At 44.8% G+C, this 21,824-nt stretch overlaps 1 protein-coding gene across 3 annotated transcripts in view; it reads left to right on the forward strand.

The window, feature by feature from the left end:
- Positions 1–21,126, forward strand: part of prrc2b (proline-rich coiled-coil 2B) — a 29,811-nt gene extending 8,685 nt beyond the window's left edge. The window contains exons 5-31 of one of the 3 annotated variants that reach the window (XM_015942821.3): positions 30–93; positions 341–484; positions 769–1,082; positions 1,171–1,295; positions 1,380–1,543; positions 2,097–2,181; positions 2,267–2,432; positions 8,135–8,480; positions 8,604–8,794; positions 9,065–9,266; positions 9,392–9,596; positions 9,817–11,853; positions 11,964–12,115; positions 12,258–12,373; positions 15,065–15,206; positions 15,302–15,375; positions 15,478–15,765; positions 15,874–15,972; positions 16,114–16,303; positions 16,394–16,491; positions 16,572–16,699; positions 16,824–17,064; positions 17,212–17,391; positions 17,508–17,587; positions 17,697–17,778; positions 17,943–18,152; positions 20,787–21,126. In XM_015942821.3, the coding sequence (XP_015798307.3) occupies positions 30–93; positions 341–484; positions 769–1,082; positions 1,171–1,295; positions 1,380–1,543; positions 2,097–2,181; positions 2,267–2,432; positions 8,135–8,480; positions 8,604–8,794; positions 9,065–9,266; positions 9,392–9,596; positions 9,817–11,853; positions 11,964–12,115; positions 12,258–12,373; positions 15,065–15,206; positions 15,302–15,375; positions 15,478–15,765; positions 15,874–15,972; positions 16,114–16,303; positions 16,394–16,491; positions 16,572–16,699; positions 16,824–17,064; positions 17,212–17,391; positions 17,508–17,587; positions 17,697–17,778; positions 17,943–18,152; positions 20,787–20,954 (6,291 nt within the window). In that variant the 3' untranslated portion in view covers positions 20,955–21,126. Of the gene's footprint in view, positions 1–29; positions 94–340; positions 485–768; positions 1,083–1,170; positions 1,296–1,379; positions 1,544–2,096; positions 2,182–2,266; positions 2,433–8,134; positions 8,481–8,603; positions 8,795–9,064; positions 9,267–9,391; positions 9,597–9,816; positions 11,854–11,963; positions 12,116–12,257; positions 12,374–15,064; positions 15,207–15,301; positions 15,376–15,477; positions 15,766–15,873; positions 15,973–16,113; positions 16,304–16,393; positions 16,492–16,571; positions 16,700–16,823; positions 17,065–17,211; positions 17,392–17,507; positions 17,588–17,696; positions 17,779–17,942; positions 18,177–20,786 lie in introns of all 3 variants that reach the window. The other 2 variants (XM_015942822.3, XM_015942824.3) reach the window with 2 other exon arrangements.
- Positions 21,127–21,824: the final 698 nt, after the last annotated feature.

The following is a 21,824-nucleotide window of genomic DNA, read 5'->3' on the forward strand; positions in this document are numbered from 1 at the left end:
GACTACCTGATTGTTGTTCTTTTCCACAGAACACAAACACAGGTGGACCAAAGCAATGGGCCCAGCTAAATGGAAAGGCAGTAGAGCAAGATGGTGAGTCTTTTCAGATGAATCTGTCACATGTTTAGGGAGATTTGTTCAGATAAAAGTAATGTAAAAAAAATATATATATATATATGATTTTTAGAAAAATCTGTTATTTTTATTAATGTAAACTAAGAATATTTTTTCCGTGCTGTTGTCTTGTAAGTCATTTGCTACTGCTGCTCAGTCTGTCCTGGGTTCTGTGTAACTCTTGGCGACCACACGGGTTCATTAAGTATCTTTTCGATGACCGCAGGTTCAAGGGCCTCAAACCGACTTCAGCCCTTCTCTCACGAGGAATTTCCCACCCTGAAGGCAGCTGGAGAACAGGACAGAGCTGGCAAGGAAAAAAGCGGCTTCGATCCGTCGTATGGGCCCGGACCAAGCCTCCGCCCCCAGAGTAAGCTCAGCGCTCAGGAAAGGATGTGTGGATAAGCTATTATTAAAAAAACATTCTCACCATCAGGAAGGATGTTTTCTAGACAGATGTTTGTGTTTTTAAGTAATAAAATTACAAATGTAAGAAATGGGGAGCTGGAAAGCTTTAGTTTTTTTTTTAGTTAAGTAATTTAAAAGCAAAGCAGTGTTACTCATTACATATTTTCATTCCGTTAACATTTTGCCAGAGTTGCTTTCCTTGGCTCTGGCTGCATTCCAAAGTAACGTTTCTGTTTCCACGTTAAGACGTGACGAGCTGGAGGGAAGGTGGTGGCAGGAACCTTCAGCCCTCGTCCCTGACCCTCAGCCTGCCAGCAGACCCTGAGGGTAAGACCACTGCCCTGGATGAGACTGGCAGCCCTCCAGCCTCGTCTCACCCCCCCTCCGCCGCCGGCACCACCTCATCTACTGTCACGACAGCTCAGTCGCCAGGCGCCGACTCGAAGGAGCCTTCGCTCCGACCTGCCCAACCCGTGCGCAGACTCACCGTCCCTACTGCCCTGCAGTATCAGCTTCATCACACTTCCACTGCCGTCTACCATGACATGCTGCCTGCATTTGTAAGTACCTTATTAGGGAAGGGAAAAATACACTCATTTACCACCTCCGACTTCTAATATGGGCAACGTGTGATCCTGCTGTTTTTAGATGTGCTCTAAAGAGACCCGCGAAGCTGCCGGCCCAGATAACGTTTCTACTGCCGTAGCGGCACCGGCCCGATTTGACAGCAAACCCAGTTTTAGGCAAACTTATGCCAAACCTGAACTTGTCAAGTAAGCTATGAATCCCTGTGAATGGACTCTTCTGTGAGAATGGCGCTCGGCCGTTGTTGAGTTGACTTTCTTTTCTGTTTGCAGTGGTGATTCTCGAAGAGAGAACCGCTTTGTCCGCGTCCCACCGCGAATGTCTTCTCAGCCCATCCGCAGGCCTGGCGACAGACCACAGAGAGCCGCCATTATTAATCCAGAGGACCTGAAGGATCTTGATGATCTTGATAATGAATGTGAAGATGGATGGGCTGGTCAGTATCTTCTCCAGAGTGTCGAGTTAGCACATTAAGGCCTCAGCTACATTACTCTACTCAGACTTTCTCAGAAACCTAAAAAGTAAACACTGTTGGCCATTAGGCAGTGAGTTACACTGATGCAACACTTAATACAAAAAACAAAAGCCCGCCTGAGCTTGGCAAGCATGGCTCTTAAAAACTGCCCCCTGTCCTCATGAGGCTTTGTTTACAGGCTTCTCTCAATATTTAAACTCCGGACTAATTTGTGGAGTTTTCCTTATTCCCACTCTAAGACTGCAATAAGAGAGCCTTGCTAATTTGTTATTGATTAAGCAAGCTGCCTTTGTTGTTTACAGTTGCAGATGGCTGGTCATCGTGGTGAACACAGCTAATGGAATTCCTTTAATAGTTTTTCCATAAATCTTTAAGACAGATGTGCAGTGTTTTATAGTCCAGTTTTGGGTTTTTTTCTTTAAAAAGTATTTATCTTGTCAGTTAACCCACTAAAATAATTACTAACACTCAGTTCTGTAACTGCTGCTTCTGAGGTTTTTTTCTTTTCTTCTAGGACTTCATGAAGAAGTTGATTATAGCGAGAAGCTCAAGTTCAGTGATGACGAAGAAGAGCACTCTGCGATTAATAAGAGGATTTGGTACGAACTCCCGTTTCCATGTTCTTCATTTGTCTATTTATTACCTGAGTTTTTTACGAGTTCCTGGTGTAACTGTTGGTTTTAGGAATGACTGGGACAGGGAGAGAGAGAACCAGCGGGACTGCCAGTCCTCTCTTAGTTCAGGGGACCCGTCTTATTCTCTGGAGGCACCAGAGGAAAATTATTCCTACCAACATCATCATGATCCTCCCAGAAAGCCGAGCAGCAGATATCTTCCCACTGACAGCCAGGTAATCACGCTCAGAGCGGTGTTTACATCTTTCATCTCTCTTTTTTAAAGTGGAAACACACTCTTTATTTCATTGAATGTGCAGTGGTCTTTAGTGTGAAAGAATGGCTTGTGAGTAGTTTTCTGTGGAAAAAGCCTCCAGTGCTCCAGTTTCATGTGATAAAAGTTAATCGTGGCAGTGCGGGGCACTGGTGCTGGGTCTTACTTCATAATATTCTTGATGTGCGAACATCACACCTCTGATTGGCTAGCAGCAGAGTGACTTCCACTGCTTTCAGTTGCTCTGCAACATTGTTTTAGTGTTTTATCTCTACAAATAACACAAGCCTGAAGGAGTTGTGGCATATTGCTAACGGTTAGAAGAAACTCAGAGAATGCTAAAACTTGAAAAATATGAAATATTAAATTATTAACTCATTCACTGCCAGCGTTCCTGATCGATAAAACCCTTCGCTGCCAGCGTTTTTACGGTTGTTTTTTAATTTTTTTTGGAGTCACAGAACGTTGCGCGCTAGGATGATGTCAGCGCCAAAAACTAACAAAACAAAGAGGAGACTCACTTCTTACATCAGGAAGAATCCGCGTGTTTCGAGCGTTATCCGTTCTTTCATATTCCGTTGTCGAATTGTGATCGGCAGAAGCTTTTCCAGTTCGTGCTAGGGTCGGACGATTTGTATAATTTTTCCTAACGATGGACGATTTATTCGTGCGTGTGACGTCATGACGCACGGACTGATTTGCGAACACAGAAGAAGCCCAAAACATTGATTTAAAAAAAAAATTTTTTTTAGACAAGCGCAGCACATTTGTTTGCTGGAAGAGAAATTTATATTTTTCTTTTTGTTTAATTTTGTATTTGTAGTTTGGTAGAGTGACGTACAAACGGCCCGTATTAAATGGTTAAAATGTTTAAAAGAAGCCTCGTCTTTGTTTCCCTGTGGTTCCCATTGTTGTGGTATTTTATTAAACAAAAAGTTTCTTTCAGAACAAAAACTTCTGGGGTTCTTTCTTTTATTAGTGGGGATGGAATGAATCGCTGCTGCGTTTGGACGCACTTTGAGGAGGCAGCACTTGCTCGCTGCCAGAGGTCACATGATCCATTTATCCCCGTCACTTTCATTTTTTAAGTTATGAATAATCAATCGTTAAATTTCCATTCATTTTAATTAATATTTAGTCCAACCAAGCTGATCAGAATGCCCCAGTAACACGAACAATGCAATTAAACGATTTCACTTAAATTAGGAACATTTCACCTGCTGCGGCTCGAACGCACATTCCTCCTGCGCCGCGTGAACCTGAACTGGTCACCTGCAGTTTGTGTGTAATCTAGGGAGCTTGCTGAAGAGCTTATGAGCTTCTAGACGTTTGCCTCAGACAGACTCATGGCTGTTTAAATAATGTTCTGGATGGATCCGTGCTCTGCTGACACACTCAATGCAAGTGCTGAATAACAACGAGCGCCACTTCAGCCAAAGTTTTAAATCAGGAAACATTTCTCCAAATGAAATAACCAGAAGTCTTCCAGACTCTGAAAGATAGAAGGGTTTCCACTTTCCACTCAATGCCGTGCTGTAGTGCACGATGTCGAGTGCGTCACAGACGCTCTCCAAACCCCTCCTCAGCGTGCCGCTTGTGCGTGCACTGTCAGCAGCCAGAGGCGGAGAAGGTGAGAAGAGGTTCAGATGCGCTGATGGAGATCTTTTCTTGATTGTTACCTCTGCGATGTTCTCTGTGTGTAGCGTGTAAATTATTCGTCAATAACAAACAAATAAATAAATAAACAAACCGCCTCCTGTAAAAAAACAACCGTAGCAGTTCAGGCCATCGCCGATGGTCGATTCATTCATCCCATCGCCCAACCTTAGTTTGCGCCTCACTTTTTTTTTGTTTTTGTTTACAGCAACGGCCCAAAACGATCTAACACATGGGTTTGCTGCTTCCTGATCACGTGACGTGTGATGTACACGGATGAAAATCGGCTTTAGAGCTGGGATGTTTGTTCTCACGGTGCAGGGGCTCGTTCCGACGCCCACACAGTAAAAAAATGCAAATGGCCACTTTGGTCACTTTAGTCGTCATTTGCAGTTAATGAGTTAAGCTGAATTATTCATAATACTGTTTATTTACTGGAAAAACCATCAATATTTCTGTGATATTTCTGTGATGGTCAATCTCACATATAGCTGAACAATTCCAGGAAAAAATTGAATTGCGATTTTCCTGGCAGAAATTCCGATTCCAATTTAATTAGCTGTTTTCCTTTATGAAGCTTCAGCACAGTGATCACAATGGACAGTAACATTTACAAATATGACAGGAAATGAAATCATACCATCATCCTGTACCTTCCCAGTGGCCTAGTAGTGTGAGTGCCCGCTCTGGGATTGGGAGATCGGGGTTCAAAGCCAGTCGGGTCATAGCAAAGACTTAAAAAATGGGACCCAACGCCTCCCTGCTTGATGCTCAGTTTTAAAGGGTTTGATTGAGGGGTTAAACCACCAAATAGTTCCTGAGCGCAGCCACAGCTGCAGCTCACCTCCCCACAAGGATGGATCAAATGCGGAGAAGTAATTTCCCCTGTGTTATGACTAATGGGACTTTAAAACATAAAAAGTTATTACTCTAATGATACGTTGAAAATATAATGGTAAAATTTGGGTATTTTTCAGGCCGCCTGAATGTTTAAAGAACAGAAGTTGCGCTTTCAAGTCCAAATTGTGTTATTACAGTAAATTCTTTCCCGCTGTTTCTGGAAGCAGGCTGATTAGCCTCTCTTCCCTTCCCCCTCACACAAACCAGCAGTAAAGTGAGCAGAAATCTGCAAATTTTGTCTAAAAGATGGCTAAAGCAGTAGGGCTGTCGCGGTTGAGGAATTCCCCCTGCGGTGATTCAGGGTGGCTTAATATTGCGGTGTGCGATATTATTGCAGTCCTTTTTTTTATTGCAGTACTATATAAACATAATGTTTACACATTTAAAAAAGGTTAAAAATTGCCGTGCCTTCTTTTATAACGCTTTACTGAATGCAGATCAAAGGGCAGTAACAACACAGATCGCAGTAACGTTTGTTTCTCCGACAGTCGGAGTCCGACTGAACTTAAAAACAACAAAATTCAGGAGAAGGTTAAACTTTTAGATGCAAATTTGGCTGCAGCATCTAACAAATAAGAAACAAGTCCCCATTTTGTTTAGTTGTTTAAAATCAAGCATAAAAAATTGCATGTACCGGGCGCGCGCGCGCCGGGGGGCGGGGCACTATCATTTCACTTTCACTTTCACACACACGAATGACGGTGCTTTATAGCTCGGTCACGTCCTTGTTACCCACAAGGAAAACCAGCATGTTAACCATATACGCTTTGAGAGAGGATCTGAGAGGGGGGGCAACATTTCCAGCAACACTGAAAACCCTCTCGGATGGTGCGCTCGTTGCACTTACCCCAAATTCCACTACCTCCGCTCCCCTCCGGTCCGGCCCCGCTCGCTTCCGAACTCAACTTGCGTGCGACTCTGGCGAGCAAAGGGAATCTCTCCCGGTTGTTGCTCCACCATGTCAGGGGGGTTTCTTTAGGGTGGATGCATTCCTCCTGCAGGTAGCGAGTGAGCTCCAGCTCGGCTCAAACTCTCTTCGGGACGGTTGCAGAAGCAGTGCTTGTCCGGGACTTCAGCAGGTCTCCGAGCGTTTATTATTTATTTATTTTTTGCCGCTGGTGGCAGCTCCGTCTCGGCCAAGGACTCTGGCTGCGCAGCAGCTGACGTACTGAAAACCAAAGCGCTCCCAAAGGAGCGAAGTAACGTTTCGTTTTGATACCAGTGCAGCCATCCTTCTCAACATGCATCATTGAGTTGAACCAAGTTCAGTAATCGCGGTGGCCCATGATGCAGCGCGGTGGGCTTCTTCATATTGCGATATTTCATTTTTGCGGTTACCGCGACAGCCCTATAAAGCAGATAAAGATGTTGCGTGTTATAATGCCAAGAAAATCAAATGACCTGGAAAAATGATCAAAAACGTGTTCGCTCATCTGGCTCCTGCATCCCAACCCCCCACACCCCCTGCTGGTGCTCAGTGCTACCGCCATAACACTTTGTTTAAAGCTGGGGTAAATTCTGGATGTGTAAAATATTTGGCACAACCGATCCTGTTTCAGTCGGGAGTGCTGCCATAACTGCAGCTTTTTGACAATAACGTCATCGCATTGTCCGAAAATTGCTATTTTGATCAAAAAACAATAGATTGTTCATCTCAAATCCCACAACATTTAAGCTTGTTCAAAACATTAAAGTGGTCTGAAATGAAGCTGTTGTGCACTGAAGGACATAGGGTTGTCACGGTAACTGGTGTAGCGGTAAACCCCGGTAAAAAAAGTTGACAATAATAATAACCGTCTTGCTTTTAAAAAGATATATTATCTCGGTGGATTACCGTGGCTGCGGTGTAGGCGCGGTGACCCTTACCAGCCACCGTATCATCTGCTGAAGTTGCCGGCGGCACATGCGCACTTTGTTGTTTACAACCAAAACTTTCTTGAAGCTAAAGCTGAAATAATGGCCAAAGGAGGAGACGGCAGCGCGCAGGACATTTCACATTTATTATCCCTCAAAGAAGACAAAGTGGGAAGTACGGGCATCTTTTGGATATCTGAAGAATGCCGAGGGACAGTTGATAGAAGATGGCTATCCTGTTTGCAGCACGTGCAGAAAAAGTGTCTGTGAAAGGCAGCAACGCTTCAAATCTCATAACACATCTGCGTGACCATCACCCACAACTCTACAGTCAACGCAAGGCAAGCTAACATTAGCGTTTTAGCTAAAATGCGTGCTCCGAGGATTTGGGTTGAGGGAGAGTGCAACGAGTCGCTATATAAAGCAGCCGCAGCGCCGCTACCTGCATATAAACCGTGTCGCGGACACCCCCATGTTGAAATGACGCTATGCATTATGGGGCTCCCAGGGGCAGATAAGAGTTGGTCTCTCTCCGAGAATAATTATGAATTTAACAATGATTACTGCCTGATGACATTTTCCCACATCTGCAAAGCTCACTGGAAGGACACAAACCGAGGATGATATTTTCCTGATATAGGGATTATTACTCAAGTAAGGGTAAAAAAAGTATCTGATTAGAAGGCTACTTGAGTACTGAGTATCATCTGATCTAATATTTTTAAAATGATGACATCAAACAGACAAAAAATAAGAAGTTATGGGCAAATATTGCTATTTTAAAGACTAAAGGGGAAAAATGTAAACAAATAAACAACATAATTACAAAATAACACATTTTAGGCAAAATTTAGACACAAACTGAGGACAATATTTTCCTGATATACAGGGTTTATGTAGTTGTCTGAAGATGTAACACGTTTAAAAATATACCACGATAATACCGACAACCGTGATAATTTTGGTCACAATAACCGTGAGGTTACATTTTATCACCGTGACAACCCTAGAAGGACGTGACTTTTCAGTAACCAAACAACGCATTTCTAAGGTCTTTTACCTGCTGTTTTTTACTTTTCTGTCTAAAAATGAAAATGCATTGGAGTCTCATCAGAATCCTCTTCACTGGAAGCCTTTATTGCTTCAACTTGTTGCATTTGATTTTGACAAATAACAGCAGGACAAATAAAGATGCTGAGTTGAAGGCATACTAGTCTGTTTACCATATTAAATTTGTTTGTGTACCACCTATAGGCTCAGCAGAAAAATCACAGCGAGCCGCTCGTCGACCTGGAAGATAACCAGCGGTCATCCCAGAGTCAGATACCAGCTAGGGGAAAGTATGTGTCACCTGAGCTTTCTGAGGCTGTTGAGCGAGCCCGTCGACGGCGAGAGGAGGAGGAGAGGCGCGCTCGTGAAGAACGACTTGCTGCATGTGCTGAAAAACTCAAAAAGTTGGATGAAAAGTTTGGGAAGACTGAGAGGCAGACATCACGTAGTGACGACAGCCCCAAGGAGGCAGAGGGCAAAGAGGTCCCACTTTTTCCTAACCGAGAACAGAGTAAAGCTCCTAATGAAAACGTGCAATTTAGCGCAAAAGGTAAAAATCTCAATGCAGGTCACATTAGTTCTTCGCTCTTCATAGGAGAGGGATTTCTCTCTTTATAGGGCTTTATAATTGAGAACTTCTAAAGATTTTCTTTCTAATCAAAATCATTTCTAGAAGGAAGTGAGTTTCTGCCGGTCCACTCCCCTGGCAGTAGCTATCGTGAAGAGTCAGGCTTCTCCACTCACCGCAGCAGTGAGGATGATGGTCAAGAGCCCTCCTCTCCATCAGAGGACCACAGGGGATGTCAACCCTCCAAACCAGTCCCACCTCGCTTTCAAAAACAGCCACAGCAAAACCAGCAGCAGGTGAGGTGTCTTTGTTTTCTCTTGTGACCTGTTAACCATTATTTCACATTTATTTATTGTTTCATTGTTGTAAGAAGCTTTTTGTTTTTTTAAAGAAATAGAAGTGCTATCATATAAACAGATTGTTTTATATTCATAATTCTTTGTCAAATTTGCATCCCAAAAAATGCATCTTGTGTTTTAAAGAAGATCCTGACTCTGCTAAAGTCTCCTGCTCTTTTGGATTTTGTTCATGGTTTCTTAACTGTGCCTGTTTTGTGGACTCAATAGGATTCCCTGCTCAAAATGCAGCACTGGCAGCAGTCCAGTCACCCTCCGTCTTCAAGCTCCAGTCATGCTCAGCGGGGCTACTACCCCCCACATGTGCTCGGCTTTGATCCCCGCTGGATGATGATGCCACCTTTCATGGATCCCCGCGTGGCCCAGAGCCAGTCACCTGTGGACTACTACACCAGTTCTGTTCACTCTTCAGGTAAACATTCAAGCTGTGTCACTACAGGTGATTTATCTGTTGTAGTGCATTTGCAGGGAGATGCTCGATCCTCCATCTGCTATAGGTTCAGGGAACAGCACAAATGTTTATCTTTTTTATCACAGGAATGGTCAAATCTGTCATGCATCAAGACCATCTAAACAGTCCCGGTTCAGATGAAGGGTGTCATTCCAAGCTGCACCAAGAGAGGCGAGCCCCGTCTGCTGAGCCTTACCCAGTATGGAGCCAAGATGGCTACCCGTTGCGCAGCTTCACTCCACCTTACCAGAGACAGCATGACACCTCAGATAGGAGCCAGTCTGGCGACAGGTTAGTTACTGACCTGGAAAGCATCAGAGCAGTTTCCAAATTCAATTCTAAGACACTGTTTCATTTTTTAAGCTTCTTGAAACTCTAGCAGTGAGTAAAACCTAAATGATTAATTCAGCGTCTTCCAAGTTCCTTTTAGGCATTGAACCTAAGACTCTGAAAACTGTTAGTTTGTAGTTCTGTTATTCTTGAGCTTTTTTGTTTTTCACAATTTCCACAGAGGTGATGTGGCCTCTTCTCAACTGGATATCTATGAAGAACGGGCCAGTGAGTGCCTGAGGCACACTCTGGATGACCTCACTCATCATGCTTACCAAAGTCTAGGCTCGGAGAAAGAACACAAGCACCATGACCAAGACCTTCTCACCACTGCTCAGAGCCTCTCTCAAAACTATTCTGCGAGCGAATGCACAAAACAAGATTTTAGGGACAAACTTTTGAGAGAGGGTCCTGAATCTCACAGTGAGACATTGGGTGGCCCAAAAGAAAGTTGGAAGAGAGATGGAGGCCAGAAACAAGATGGAGGTCTTCATTCCCAGAGCCAGTGGTCTGAGGCCAGTTCCAGTTCCAGCAGTGGTGTCAGCCAGCCATCTGAGACAAGTGGGCGAACACTGACCCGCAGAACTGGCCCCATCAAGAAACCAGTTCTTAAGGCTCTCAAACTAGAAGATAAAGAGAACGAAAAGCCTAAATCTGAACCCGAGGAGAAAACTGTCCCCTACCGACTGGAGAAAGAAGTCCTTACTAATGTTTATGACTTAAAGAAGGACAACCAGCCTACCAACAGCAGGCGTCCAGCCTCGCCTGTTGTCGAGAAACAACTTGAAGAAAGGCAGCGTCATTCACCAGCTCCTAGCAAAGCAGAAAGACCTCACAGCACCCATGGTGATGACTTTTCTAAGGAAAACACCTGGAACATTGGAAAGATTCAATTACCCAGAGATAATCAAGAAAACCGAGAGCTGCAGGCTCCACGGCGCAATAACTGGATCTTCATCGATGAAGAACAGGCTTTTGGGTCAGTCAGGGGGACGGGTAGAGGCCGCGGCCGAGGCTTTAGGGAGTTCAGTTCCAGAGGTGGAACTCGTGGTGGCCGAGGTGGAGACAACCTCAGAGGGGCATATAACAACAACAGCAGCAGCAGTGGTGTACAGCGGACAGGCAGAGGTCGAGCTCAACCCAGGGACCTCGTAAAAGTCGATGAGTATCAGAGGGGCAAACCTCGAAGACGAAACGTCAGCGAAACCTTGAGTGAAACATCAGAATATGAGGAACTTCCAAAGAGGCGCCGCCAGAAAGGAACTGAGAATGGAGAAGGTTACGCTGAGTCTGGAGAGGTTCGTAAGGCTGAAAGAGACTCTTGGAGGTCCAACAAGGTGTACGCAGACGATCAGACATCAGATTCCAGAGAAAAGACCCGGGCAAGAGGCTTTGGAGGCCGAGTTCTCCCTCCCAGACTTAACACGAGCAGTAGCTACGTGCGAAGTTTTCAAGGATCCATAGACACTTATACATGGAGAGGTAGAGGACCCCAGTTTAACAGCAACAGTGGCTCTGTGCAAGAGAACGGTTATGGTCCTGGGACAGAGGTTACCTACTCCCGCAGACCTCCAAGTGAACGGGAGCCTCTCAAGTATGCTTCCAAGTTTACCGGCTCCTTTGCAGATAATAGCTCTGAAGATCGTGAAGGAGAGTACTACTTTGAGAATGGAAACCCCGACAGACAGATGTTAAGGAGGCGCCGTCCTCCGCGTCAAGACAAACCTCCCCGCTTCCGTCGTCTACGACAAGAACGGGAACCTGGTTCAAGCCAGTGGACGAGTGATGAGTACATAAATGGAGACTTTGCGAATCCCTGGCCAGGTCGCCCCAAAGGCAGCGGGGAAAACCAGTGGCCCAGTGGCCACTTTTCTGGGCACTCTAGCCAGCATGGTCACACAGAGGAGTGGGAGACCGGATCAGACAACAGTGACTTTGGTGACTGGAGAGAGAAGCGGAGTGGAAGTGGAGGCGTGGCTGCACAGGGACATGTGGACATTCCCTCAGAGTCTGGCCACAGTGAACCAGGCTCTGGTGAAAAGAGGGAACTTTCAAAGAGAAGCTTCTCCAGTCAGAGACCCCTGGTGGAGCGGCAAAACCGAAAAGGAGAGCCATCGCTGCTGGAAGCGAGCAAAATGGTACGCACACCCGACAATCCCCCAACTCTATCATCTAACAGGGCTGACAGCTGGCAGAACGGAGGGACTTCCTGCAAGAGGTGAGGCCAGTTACTTTTAGGTTTTCTCATGGCACAAATAGCCAGTACTGTGCTTGTTAGCACTTTGTTTATCATTCATTCATTTTGGATTGTCCCCATCCTGTCCTTAGGAACCCAGATGATTCTGGTCCAGTCTACAGCATGGAACCACTGCCAGATGAAAGGGAGCCCAGCGAGTCCTCAGGAAAGGAACTGAAATCAGGACCTGTCAAGGCAGACATCATCGAACCCCTCTCCCAGTACGAGCTCAGCAACTACCCACGTGAGCTTCTTGGATTTATAGACTTTTCAAAATTCCAGTTAATGCCGATTCACAAATTTACACCTGTACAGATAATGGTGATCACTGCTGTTGTTGCTTAGCTACAAATGACATTGAACTGATGTTTCCATTTGTGTTATAGTTGATGGTGATACAGGGGGACAAAGTTCAGGGCCAGATGGCTACCAGGATGCCTTGTCAAAAAAGCAAAGACGCCCACTGGAAGATGAAAGAAGGAGGAAAGAGCAAGGAGCCGCTGTAAGTTGAACACATGTTGCCAGCAAACGCTTGGTATTTTAAATGGAACCAAAACTGTTTTTGTCAGACATTTATTTATTTGTTTGTTTTTTTTGGGTAGATATTCACAATTGAAGCTGACTTAATCAAACACAGTTACTTAGAAAATACGTCATTTGCAAACATTATAAAGGCATTTGCTTAAGAATCGTTCAGCAGACATGTTGGTGCGTTTCCATCTTGAATCATTAGAACAGTGATGCTAACTTCATTAAAACAACAGATCAGGAGTTAACTGTTCACATTGACCCATTTCCAGTCAAAATACACAACAAGCCCTGATCTGTTAGTTCAGTTGTGACTGGGACATGTCAAATATCAACTAATTATCAGAGCCTCCACTCAGCTGTAATACCTTCACTGCTGCTTTCAGCTGGGGAAAGAAAGAAAACAATCTTTTATGTAGTGCCTCTCAAGATAAAAATTACGAGGTGCTTCACAGAAACAAAAAAATAACTAAAAACTCTAGGATGACAGGTCGGGTTGGAGTCGGGAGAAGCAGAGTTAAGGCTGAGGGAGAAATGCTAGATCTAACCCTGTTGACTGTCCACAAAGAAAGACAGAAAGTTTTCAGTCTTCATCAGAGATCGGCAGGAGAGATGATGCTGCTGATGGTGTTAAATACCACCTTGGGGTTCCATTTGCTCCGGGACACCAGTTTGGAGAAATAGGCAACCCTTGAGTCTCTGACTGCAGAGTTAAAGGATGTCAGAAGACCCTTTAGATGCAGCAGATGGATGTGGAGACAGGTTTTCTTCCACAAGCGCACAATTTTTCTGCATTGGCACTTAAGGCTGCGAATGCTGTCATTAAACCAGGGAGTAGGGTTCACTGCAGGAACTGATCTGCTTCTGACAGAACAGATGTTGTCCAGAATGGAGAGGCAGTACTCGTTAAACAGAGAAGTTAAGAAATCTGGGTCCTTGTCAGAAGAACATGGTGGATTAAAAGCAGCAGAAAAATTGCTAGCTGTGCCCTCATTAAGAAAACAAGAACTAAGTGACGAGCAGGAGGTGGGGACGCAGGAACTGACACGTTAAATAAAATGCAATGGTGATAAGAAATATAAACGTCCTCAGGACAAACACTGTCAGCATTTAAACCCAGGGTAAAAACAAGGTCCACAGTGTGTCCTCTAGTGTGTGTGGCGCTAGAAACATGCTGAGTAAAGCTGAAGGAGTCCATGAGGCTGGAGAAGGTTATGGCAAAGTGGTCAAAGATGATCTGAGGGATGGTCGACATGAATGTTAAAATCGCCAACAATCACCAGTCTGGACAGCTTCACAGTGGAAGATAAAAAGTCACTAAACTCCTGAAGAAAAGAACTGTTTGGACCAGGTGAACAATAAACCACAGTACAGTAGAATGGGTCCTTATGCCCAACTTTAATCAGCTGCAGTTCAAAAGAAGCAAAGTGACCAGAGGTTGTAGAGCTTCATGGAAGAATGATCTCTAAAACAATAGCTAGGCCTCCACCACGACCAGAACCCCGGGGCTGGCTAAGAAAAGAATAACCACTCGGGCAGAGTTCAATCAGACCAGAATAATCAGATGCTTGCTGACAAACTTCAGTCAGAAACCGAAAGTCCTGGTTTTTAGAGAGAATTGGATCATTAAGCTGGAAGGACTTGTTCTCAATACAGCGATTCAATAGAGCCATGCTGAGTGAGGTGGACGAATCAGAAACTGCAGTAACAGCTGGAGTTGGTGGACATAAATTAGCAGGATTAGATCCACGGTGTTTATAAAAACCACTTATGGAGGAGGAGAAACCACTGAAGAATGAGGATGAACAGACCTTAGAAATCTTGGACGGAGAAACGGGAATGCGGAAGTGGCGCTCAGGTCTCCATCAAAGGACAAGAAGCTAAAAGATTTTTTTACTAGATAAACCACGCTTTAACAGAAGTCTTCTTCTCACTTGAATTCCTGCTCTTTTACCTCCTTTCCTCCGACGTTTTCCCGGGACCAGATAAACATTGCTGGAGGGATCCGGGTAGGAATAAGTATTTGTCTCCAGGACAGCACGCTGCTCACCTAAACAAATAGGCAGAATAATCTGGCAATCATAGGAGATGGTAGTCTGTTGAATTATGGACAACCCTGAGCATTCCCTTCACAAGACTGTCCGACAACGGAAGAGTGTCTTCAGTCAGAGGCTTCTTCAGTTTCGCTGCAACACTGACCGCTACTGGAGATCCTTCCTGCCAACAGCCATTGTAATATACAATAACTTTGATGACTTGATGATGATGATGAGTATTATTATTATTATTATTATTATTATTATTATTATGAGCTACTACAGCAATCAATTTCCCTCTGGGATTAATAAAGTATTTTTGAATTGAACACTACCAAAAAGGATTGCAGACAGAAGCAAGGCAGAAAGGAGGAGGTTAGTGGAGAAAAGTTTGAAAAAGTGGCCGGTAACAGCGGCAAATCCAAGCAGAGGTGCCACCTTGTTACCGACCCTGAAGCTGAAGGAAAAAACCGTCTTGGCTGTCACCATCCCCTACTGGACACAGTGACTTAAATCTTTTCTGAACTACTTTATGTATTCTCTGCATTGTATAATGTGACTGCACTGGTATAAAAACTATTAACTAAACCAGAACAAATGAACTCGACGTTCTCCTTTGACCCTGCCAGGTGTCGGTTAAAAGCAGAACGGTCACTTCCAAGATACCACCACGCTTCGTCAAAAAACAGGGAAGCATGAGCATCGAGCATCCCGAGGAAACCATTTCTGCTAACAATCTAGGAACTGAAATCTGGGAGACCAACAGTTCAGGTAGCTATGGAAGTGTTACTGCTGCTAAGTTGATACACTACAGAAGTAAAGCACTTAGTGTTTTTACTTACATAAGACAAATGTTTGTCTTGTAGCTCTTTCTGTGCAGTCTTCGGGAGACTCGTGGACCAAGCAAGTGTCTTACACCGGAAGTGAACCCAACTCCGAGGTAGAGTTTTTCCTGTGGTAAATTTACAGAGGTCTTGGGGGGGGGGGGGGGGGGGGGGGGGGGGTTGCCCAGAGAAAAGTCACGTTGTCCTTTCCCATCCAGGACTCAGATGCTGGTCCAGAGCAGAGTAAAGAACAGCACAAACCCGGGCCCATCGGAAACGAGCGCTCGCTCAAGCACCGTAAGGGCTCAGAAGGTGTCGACAGGCTGGAGAGTGGGCCCATCACTCCAGTGAACGGTGTGGATCTCCATGTGGACGCCGTGCTGCCTGTGCCTCCCATTGAGTTTGGCGTCAGTGCCAAAGACTCTGATTTTAGCCTTCCACCGTGCTCTTCCTCAGTGCCCGTCTCCGATCCTGTTAACAAGCTCCAAGATGCACTCGCTGCTGATGTGAGTGACGAATAGTTTGACCTGATTTTGAGCTAGACCGATACATTTTACTTTCTTACTTAAAAAACTTAGTGATGTAAATCAGATGCTTTTTTCTTCTTTCTGCAGACATCTCTAAATCAGAGTATTCCTATGTTGCGGTCCACCCACCTGCAACCTGGCATTAACCTCAACACCATCTTCCCCAGTGCTGACCTCACCTTGAAGGTGTTTTGTTTACTCAGAGTTTTGTTCTTCATTGTGCACATTTTCATGCAACGTTAAAGCAGCAATCCCTTGAATAGTTTTGTAGAGTTGTGAAGTTTAAATCATCACATTTGCAAATGTTAAAAACCTGTTTTCCTGCAGATGGAGTCGGCGCGTAAGGCGTGGGAGAACTCTCAGTCCCTTCCGGAGCACGGCTCCCCTAGCGGTGGTGCATCTGGAGGTCAGCCTCCCTGCAGCATTGGTTCATCCAGTGGTGTCAGCTACAGCTCTTTTGGAGTTTCCATGCCTCCAATGCCCGTTGCATCAGTGGCACCTTCCATGTCCTTGCAAGGTACAATTACAAGTTTCTGTCCCGGTGAGATAAAAGGCTCAGCGTTGATAAAGTCAGCTATAAACGGTTTGGTTTCTCCTCCTAACGTAGCAAACCCCATTCCTCCTTTGTACATGGACGGCCATGTTTTTCAAAGTCAGCCTCGCCTTGTGCCTCCCACCTTGACGCAGCAGCAGACCTATCCACAGGTAAAGAAACAATCATGTCTTAGACTTTTTCCAGCTGATTGTCTTACAGTCACACACCTTTACCACACTCCACCCCCCAGGCGGCTGCAGCCCAGCAGATCCCCATCTCTCTACACACGTCTCTCCAGGCCCAGGCTCAGTTAGGTCTTCGGGGTGGTCTGCCTGTTTCTCAGTCCCAGGAGATGTTCAGCTCCATTCCTCCCTTCAGGTACCAGCAGCGCTGATGTGCAATATTTTATTGGTTACATCAGGAAAAACCTAGCGTTTAATTGTTTGCTGTAAGTGAAGTGAGAATCTTCACTTTTATGCTCTACTTGTTTGACCCCTTTCAGGTCACAGGTGTACATGCACCCCAACCTGTCACAGCCCAGTCCCATGGTGCTGTCTGGTGGGGGCCCTCTCAAGGGCCCTTACTCAGCTTTTCCTGGGATGCAGCCCTCAGATCTGGTGAAACCACAGTCAGGCTCTCACTACCAGCCTATGAATGGCAACCAGCAGCTTGTCTATGACAACCAGCTGGGCCAGGGCCCCGGGATGGGCTCGTCACAACTGATGGACTCTCAGCTCATTCAGGTGAGGTCACGTTTACACAGCTCTTAATTTATCCTAAAATATGTGTATTTATAATTTTTAATTAGCTTCTGAACTCCTGATGTTACAACAGATGAGTTGCAGGAGGATGAACACCCAATATAATGGTGAATTGTTTGGTTTGATCAGGTCACCATGCCCCTTCCCGGCTCCCAGTTGCGCTACGGCTCAGCTCAGCAACTCCTTCTCCCGCAGTCCATCCAGCTGCAGCAGGGACAGAACCTGTCGGTGGGAGGGCCGCGCCGGATGCTACCACCAGGCTCCCAACCTGCTGTCATGAGTGGCAGCAGAGAGGTGAGTCTCTTTCAGGTGACCACATGAGCACTTTGACAATATTAGAACTAGAATTCCCGTACTTTCACTCCTAGTAGAAGGAAACCCTCAGTGATCACTTGTGTAAACTTTTTTTGTCGTCCCGTTTTCAGAGCTCACAGTTGGAAATCAAAGGTTTCCAGTTTTCAGATAAATCGAATCATTCCCCAGGCTTATCTGGAGGTTCTTATAGGTGATTACAAATGTGTTCATAAAATCTTACACAGATCATTTTTCCACAATTCTTGTTTATATTAAAACATTCTAAAAAATTCTCTTTTGTTGGTGCTTTTCCTCCTCAGACCGGGTTCTGCAAGCCCCAGTGGGAAGACCTCTGGTCCTGGTGGGCCTGTGGGGCCTCTGCCTACTCATTTTTCTCAGCAGGTATGTTTATATTAAACCTCTCCTCATTTAAATTAGAACACAGTATAGAAACAGAACACACACACGGATTTGGACCATGTTCTGAAATTTGACAAGATTTTAATGATAGTTTTTTGTCATTGTTTGCCCCTCCCCCCGTCCTTATCTTCTCTCCTCACCAACAGGTCCCTCCTGCTCAAGGCAGCATGGTAATGCACATGCGCCCCCCCACCACAGGTCCATTTCCCAACCCCATCCAGCGACCTGTCATGCAGGTCAACAAGCCTGTCATCATCCGCTCCCCCCCCTTTGCTAATTCCGGTCGTGACCCTCCCCACTCCACCCCCCCTTCAGTCCCTGAGCCCCCTGTCAAAGGGCCAGAGGATGGCATGAAGGTGAGCCACCCACTGTAAATATAGGTAATTTATTTTTTTTTATTTTCTTTTTCTCTTTCATTTTTCCTGCTTTTAAATTGAAGTGAATGTTCGTGTTTCATAGAATAGCCTTTAGATGATTTAGCCTGAGGAGTTAATAGCATAAATGACTTCATTTCTTTTCTTGTAAATAACAGTTGAAAGGGACGTCCAATCAGCTTTTAAACAGGCGTGTATTTGGACTTTTAAATGCTGATTGTAGCCAGTTTCTCTTTGGGCTTAGACTGGGAGTTTCCATAGTGTTCTCAAGGGCCTTTGGCTATGTTCACACTGCAGGCCTTGATGCTTGATTCTGTATTTTTTTTTTTTTTTTGAGTAAATCTTTTTTTTTATGTGTGTTCACATTATGACTGAAATGCGGTATCAAACTCTCCAATGTGAACGCTCCACGGCCTCAAAGCGACCCGCATTCGCAGAACACAAGGAGTCACACTCAGTGGAGTCAAAACCAGAGAGAGAGGCGGAGTTGTGATGTGAAGGGCTTCACTGACGGTTCATCCACAATTTCAGGATCACACCTGTCGAGTCTCCTTTTTGAGGCTAGAAACTGTTTTAAAAACCGTAAACAATTTTAAGCCTTGTTCCCGCCCTCTTCCCGAATCATTATTGTGTTCCAGTAATTATAATGTTGTGGTATTAAGTCAATTCACGGAGACCCCCCCCCCCGCTCCCACAGAGACCGAGACCAGTGAGACGCTCGCTCCAGCATCACGTCCCGCTCCCGTTCTCAGGCTCTCCTGTATTTTCAATTCCTAATCTTGACAGAATGTCCAGACAAACCTCTGAATCCTTCTGTCAGCGCTTCTCCCCAGGAACGTCAACACACGACGCTCACCTCCGCTGACTCGGTGACATAAGACACGGATTTAATGTGACATGGCCGTTCAGACTGCAGTCGCTTTCAAAAACATTAGTTATGTATCTGAATCAGTACCACATATTAGGGATGTAGGAAAATATCGCTATGGCATTATTTTGTGATCTTTTTTCCTGCAATTTTATATCGATATTGAAAAGCCGTGTATCAAATTTTTGGAGAATTTACATGCAAACATTTATGTATTTTATTTTGTTTTGGTGCAATTCAACTCCCGACTAGTTGGCAGAAGTGTGCTATGATTTTTGTTTGCACCATTGAAATGTAAACCCCTTTTTTATGTTTCAGATACCGCATGTTAAACAGGCTGCGTATCAGTTTGGACTGTTTATTGAACTTTCTTACAATAAATTCAATCTAAAAAAAAAATCGCTAATATCGTGTGACTGAATGTATCGCGATATATTGTGATGTATCGTATCGTATCGTCTCCCCTGTACCGTGGTACGTATCGTATCGCCAGAATTTCACCTAAGAAAGTGACCTGGGTCGGATTTGAAAATGACATCTTTGCTGTTCAGACCGTCATAAAAAATCAGATATGGGTCACGTGGGGGAAAAAAATCGGATTTGATGCACTTTTGCCTGCAATGTGAACATAGCCTTGGTTTCCTTGTTTGAGTTGCCGGGCTGCACTGTCACATCACTGGAATGTGGAACATGTCCCAAAAATTCACCTGACAAATTACCTCCCAGAATACGTTTAACATTGTTTTTTTCTGGACACTTAATGACATCATTTCATTGCATTTACCTAAAATGCCTCCACATGCTAACAGTCACAGTGGCTTGAGTGACTTCTCTGTAGAGTAAATGCGCCGTAAAGAAGAAATGATCGGGGAAAGTTTGCATTTGAACTAAACTTTCTTGTGATAAACTAATAGAAAAGTGTAATTTATGTTCTGTGAGCATTTTTCAATGCTGTGTGTTTATTTTCCTCATGCCACTTTTGTTGTTTCAACTGAACAATTAGCTTGAAGTCAAATCTTTCCAGTCAAACTAGAAAAGTTTATGTACTTTATCAGAGTATACAGGAGATTCCATTATAGCAGCTAGAAGTAATCGATACGGTTAAACCGTTTGTCTTACCTGGGCCTTTCCACTGGATGCGTAAGCAACACCAAATGTAATGGATATGTTTTCCCCGAGAGCTCAGCGACGCTTCCATATCCACTGGGAGCATTTCACACACGGCAGTGAAAGCGTACCACACAGCTTGTCACATCAGGTCATAAAATCACAGGAGATTTGCAAGATTACTCGTGATTTCAGCAGTTCACGCGATAACAGAGAAAGACAGCAGCATTTATCCAAAAAGGTCTGTGGATTATTTTCTGTTGTTTACCTCAATCACAGTTTTTCTTTAACGAGTTATGCAACTGGAAATCTGTTAGCGTCTTCTAATTTGAAAGTTGCTGGATGTTTTACACTTCTGCTGTTTGACTTCTGGTTTTGCCCGATCTGAACTGCTGAGCTTGAAGGGTAAATTTAGCAGAGCGATGCAACACTACTTGTTGGACGTGTTCCAAACGCACCGCTTCACAGCCAATGGGAACACACCCGTCAACTGTAACAACGGCGATTAGCTGCATACTACGGTTCACGGACGTTATGTTAGACTTACGCTTCCGGTGGAAAGCCTTAAAACCTGTGTAACTGTATGTCTGTCATCAGTGTGTCAGACCTTAGTACGTACGTCTGCCTTTTTCTTTCTGTAGAGTAAAGCTTTGCGAGAAGTGCGCAAAGCAGTGGGGGAGGGCAAATCGCCGTCTGGGGCAATGACCAGCAAACTCCAGGAGCCCCTGGCCTCCACAGGTCAAGGCAAGCCAGCACGTACAGGAGCCATCAAACCCCAGGCTGTCAAAGTAGAGGAGGGCAAGGCGTAACAATGGACCTGAAACCTCCTCACCACCGCCGGGCCTGCCCACACAACGCTCCTCCACGCAGGTGTGAGCCTTCGGAATCCCAGCTCATCCCGAGGCGAGGGGCCTACACATGCTTCTTGGACTTCCAGAACTGGACACTTATTATGTCACACCAAGTATAGAGATATATTAAATATAAAATATATAAATATATATATATATATATAGAAAGCATACACACAGACCATCTTCTAGGCAGATCTCTTCAAGGTTCTCTTTAATTTATTACTAGACCCTTTTTAAGGAGATTGGTTAAGAGAGATTTGTCTATTTCCTGGTATGTGGGGAAATGGCCAACTGACGTTTCACTTTTCATACTGTTTTTGCCAAACTTTTCTTCCTCTGTATGAACTGTAGCTCTCAGGAGCAGGCAAGACACTTGATCTAGAACGTCCTAGGAGAGGCAGAGCGCCGTTTTCTTTTTACCAACTTTGAGACGCAGTGGGGCACGTTTGTCCTTTTTTTGTATTTTGCTGGCAAATAAACGTCATCACCACCCATCAAAGCCACATGTGACGGACTTGTTTCATTAACTTATTAAAAATGAATACCGGTAACTCCAGTTTTTGAACATCCTAGCATGCCGACTCAGCATAAAGAATCACCCCCCAACACAACCTACGAGCTGTGGCTAAGCTGCTTAGAAATCTTTTAACTGTTCTTTAATTCTTACATTCTGTTGCTCACTGTCGGAAACTAAAAGAAAAAAAATGAACATTTTACCAAGATCACGTTGCTTCCGTGGGAACCTGACTGGCAGCGAGCGGCGTGTGCAGAGCTGAGCATGCAGGATCTGAAGCTGGCAACATTTCACAGACTGTCCCTGAGCTC

The sequence above is a fragment of the Nothobranchius furzeri genome, chromosome 6, assembly GCF_043380555.1.
Source record: "Nothobranchius furzeri strain GRZ-AD chromosome 6, NfurGRZ-RIMD1, whole genome shotgun sequence".
In the NCBI taxonomy this organism is placed as follows: domain Eukaryota; kingdom Metazoa; phylum Chordata; class Actinopteri; order Cyprinodontiformes; family Nothobranchiidae; genus Nothobranchius; species Nothobranchius furzeri.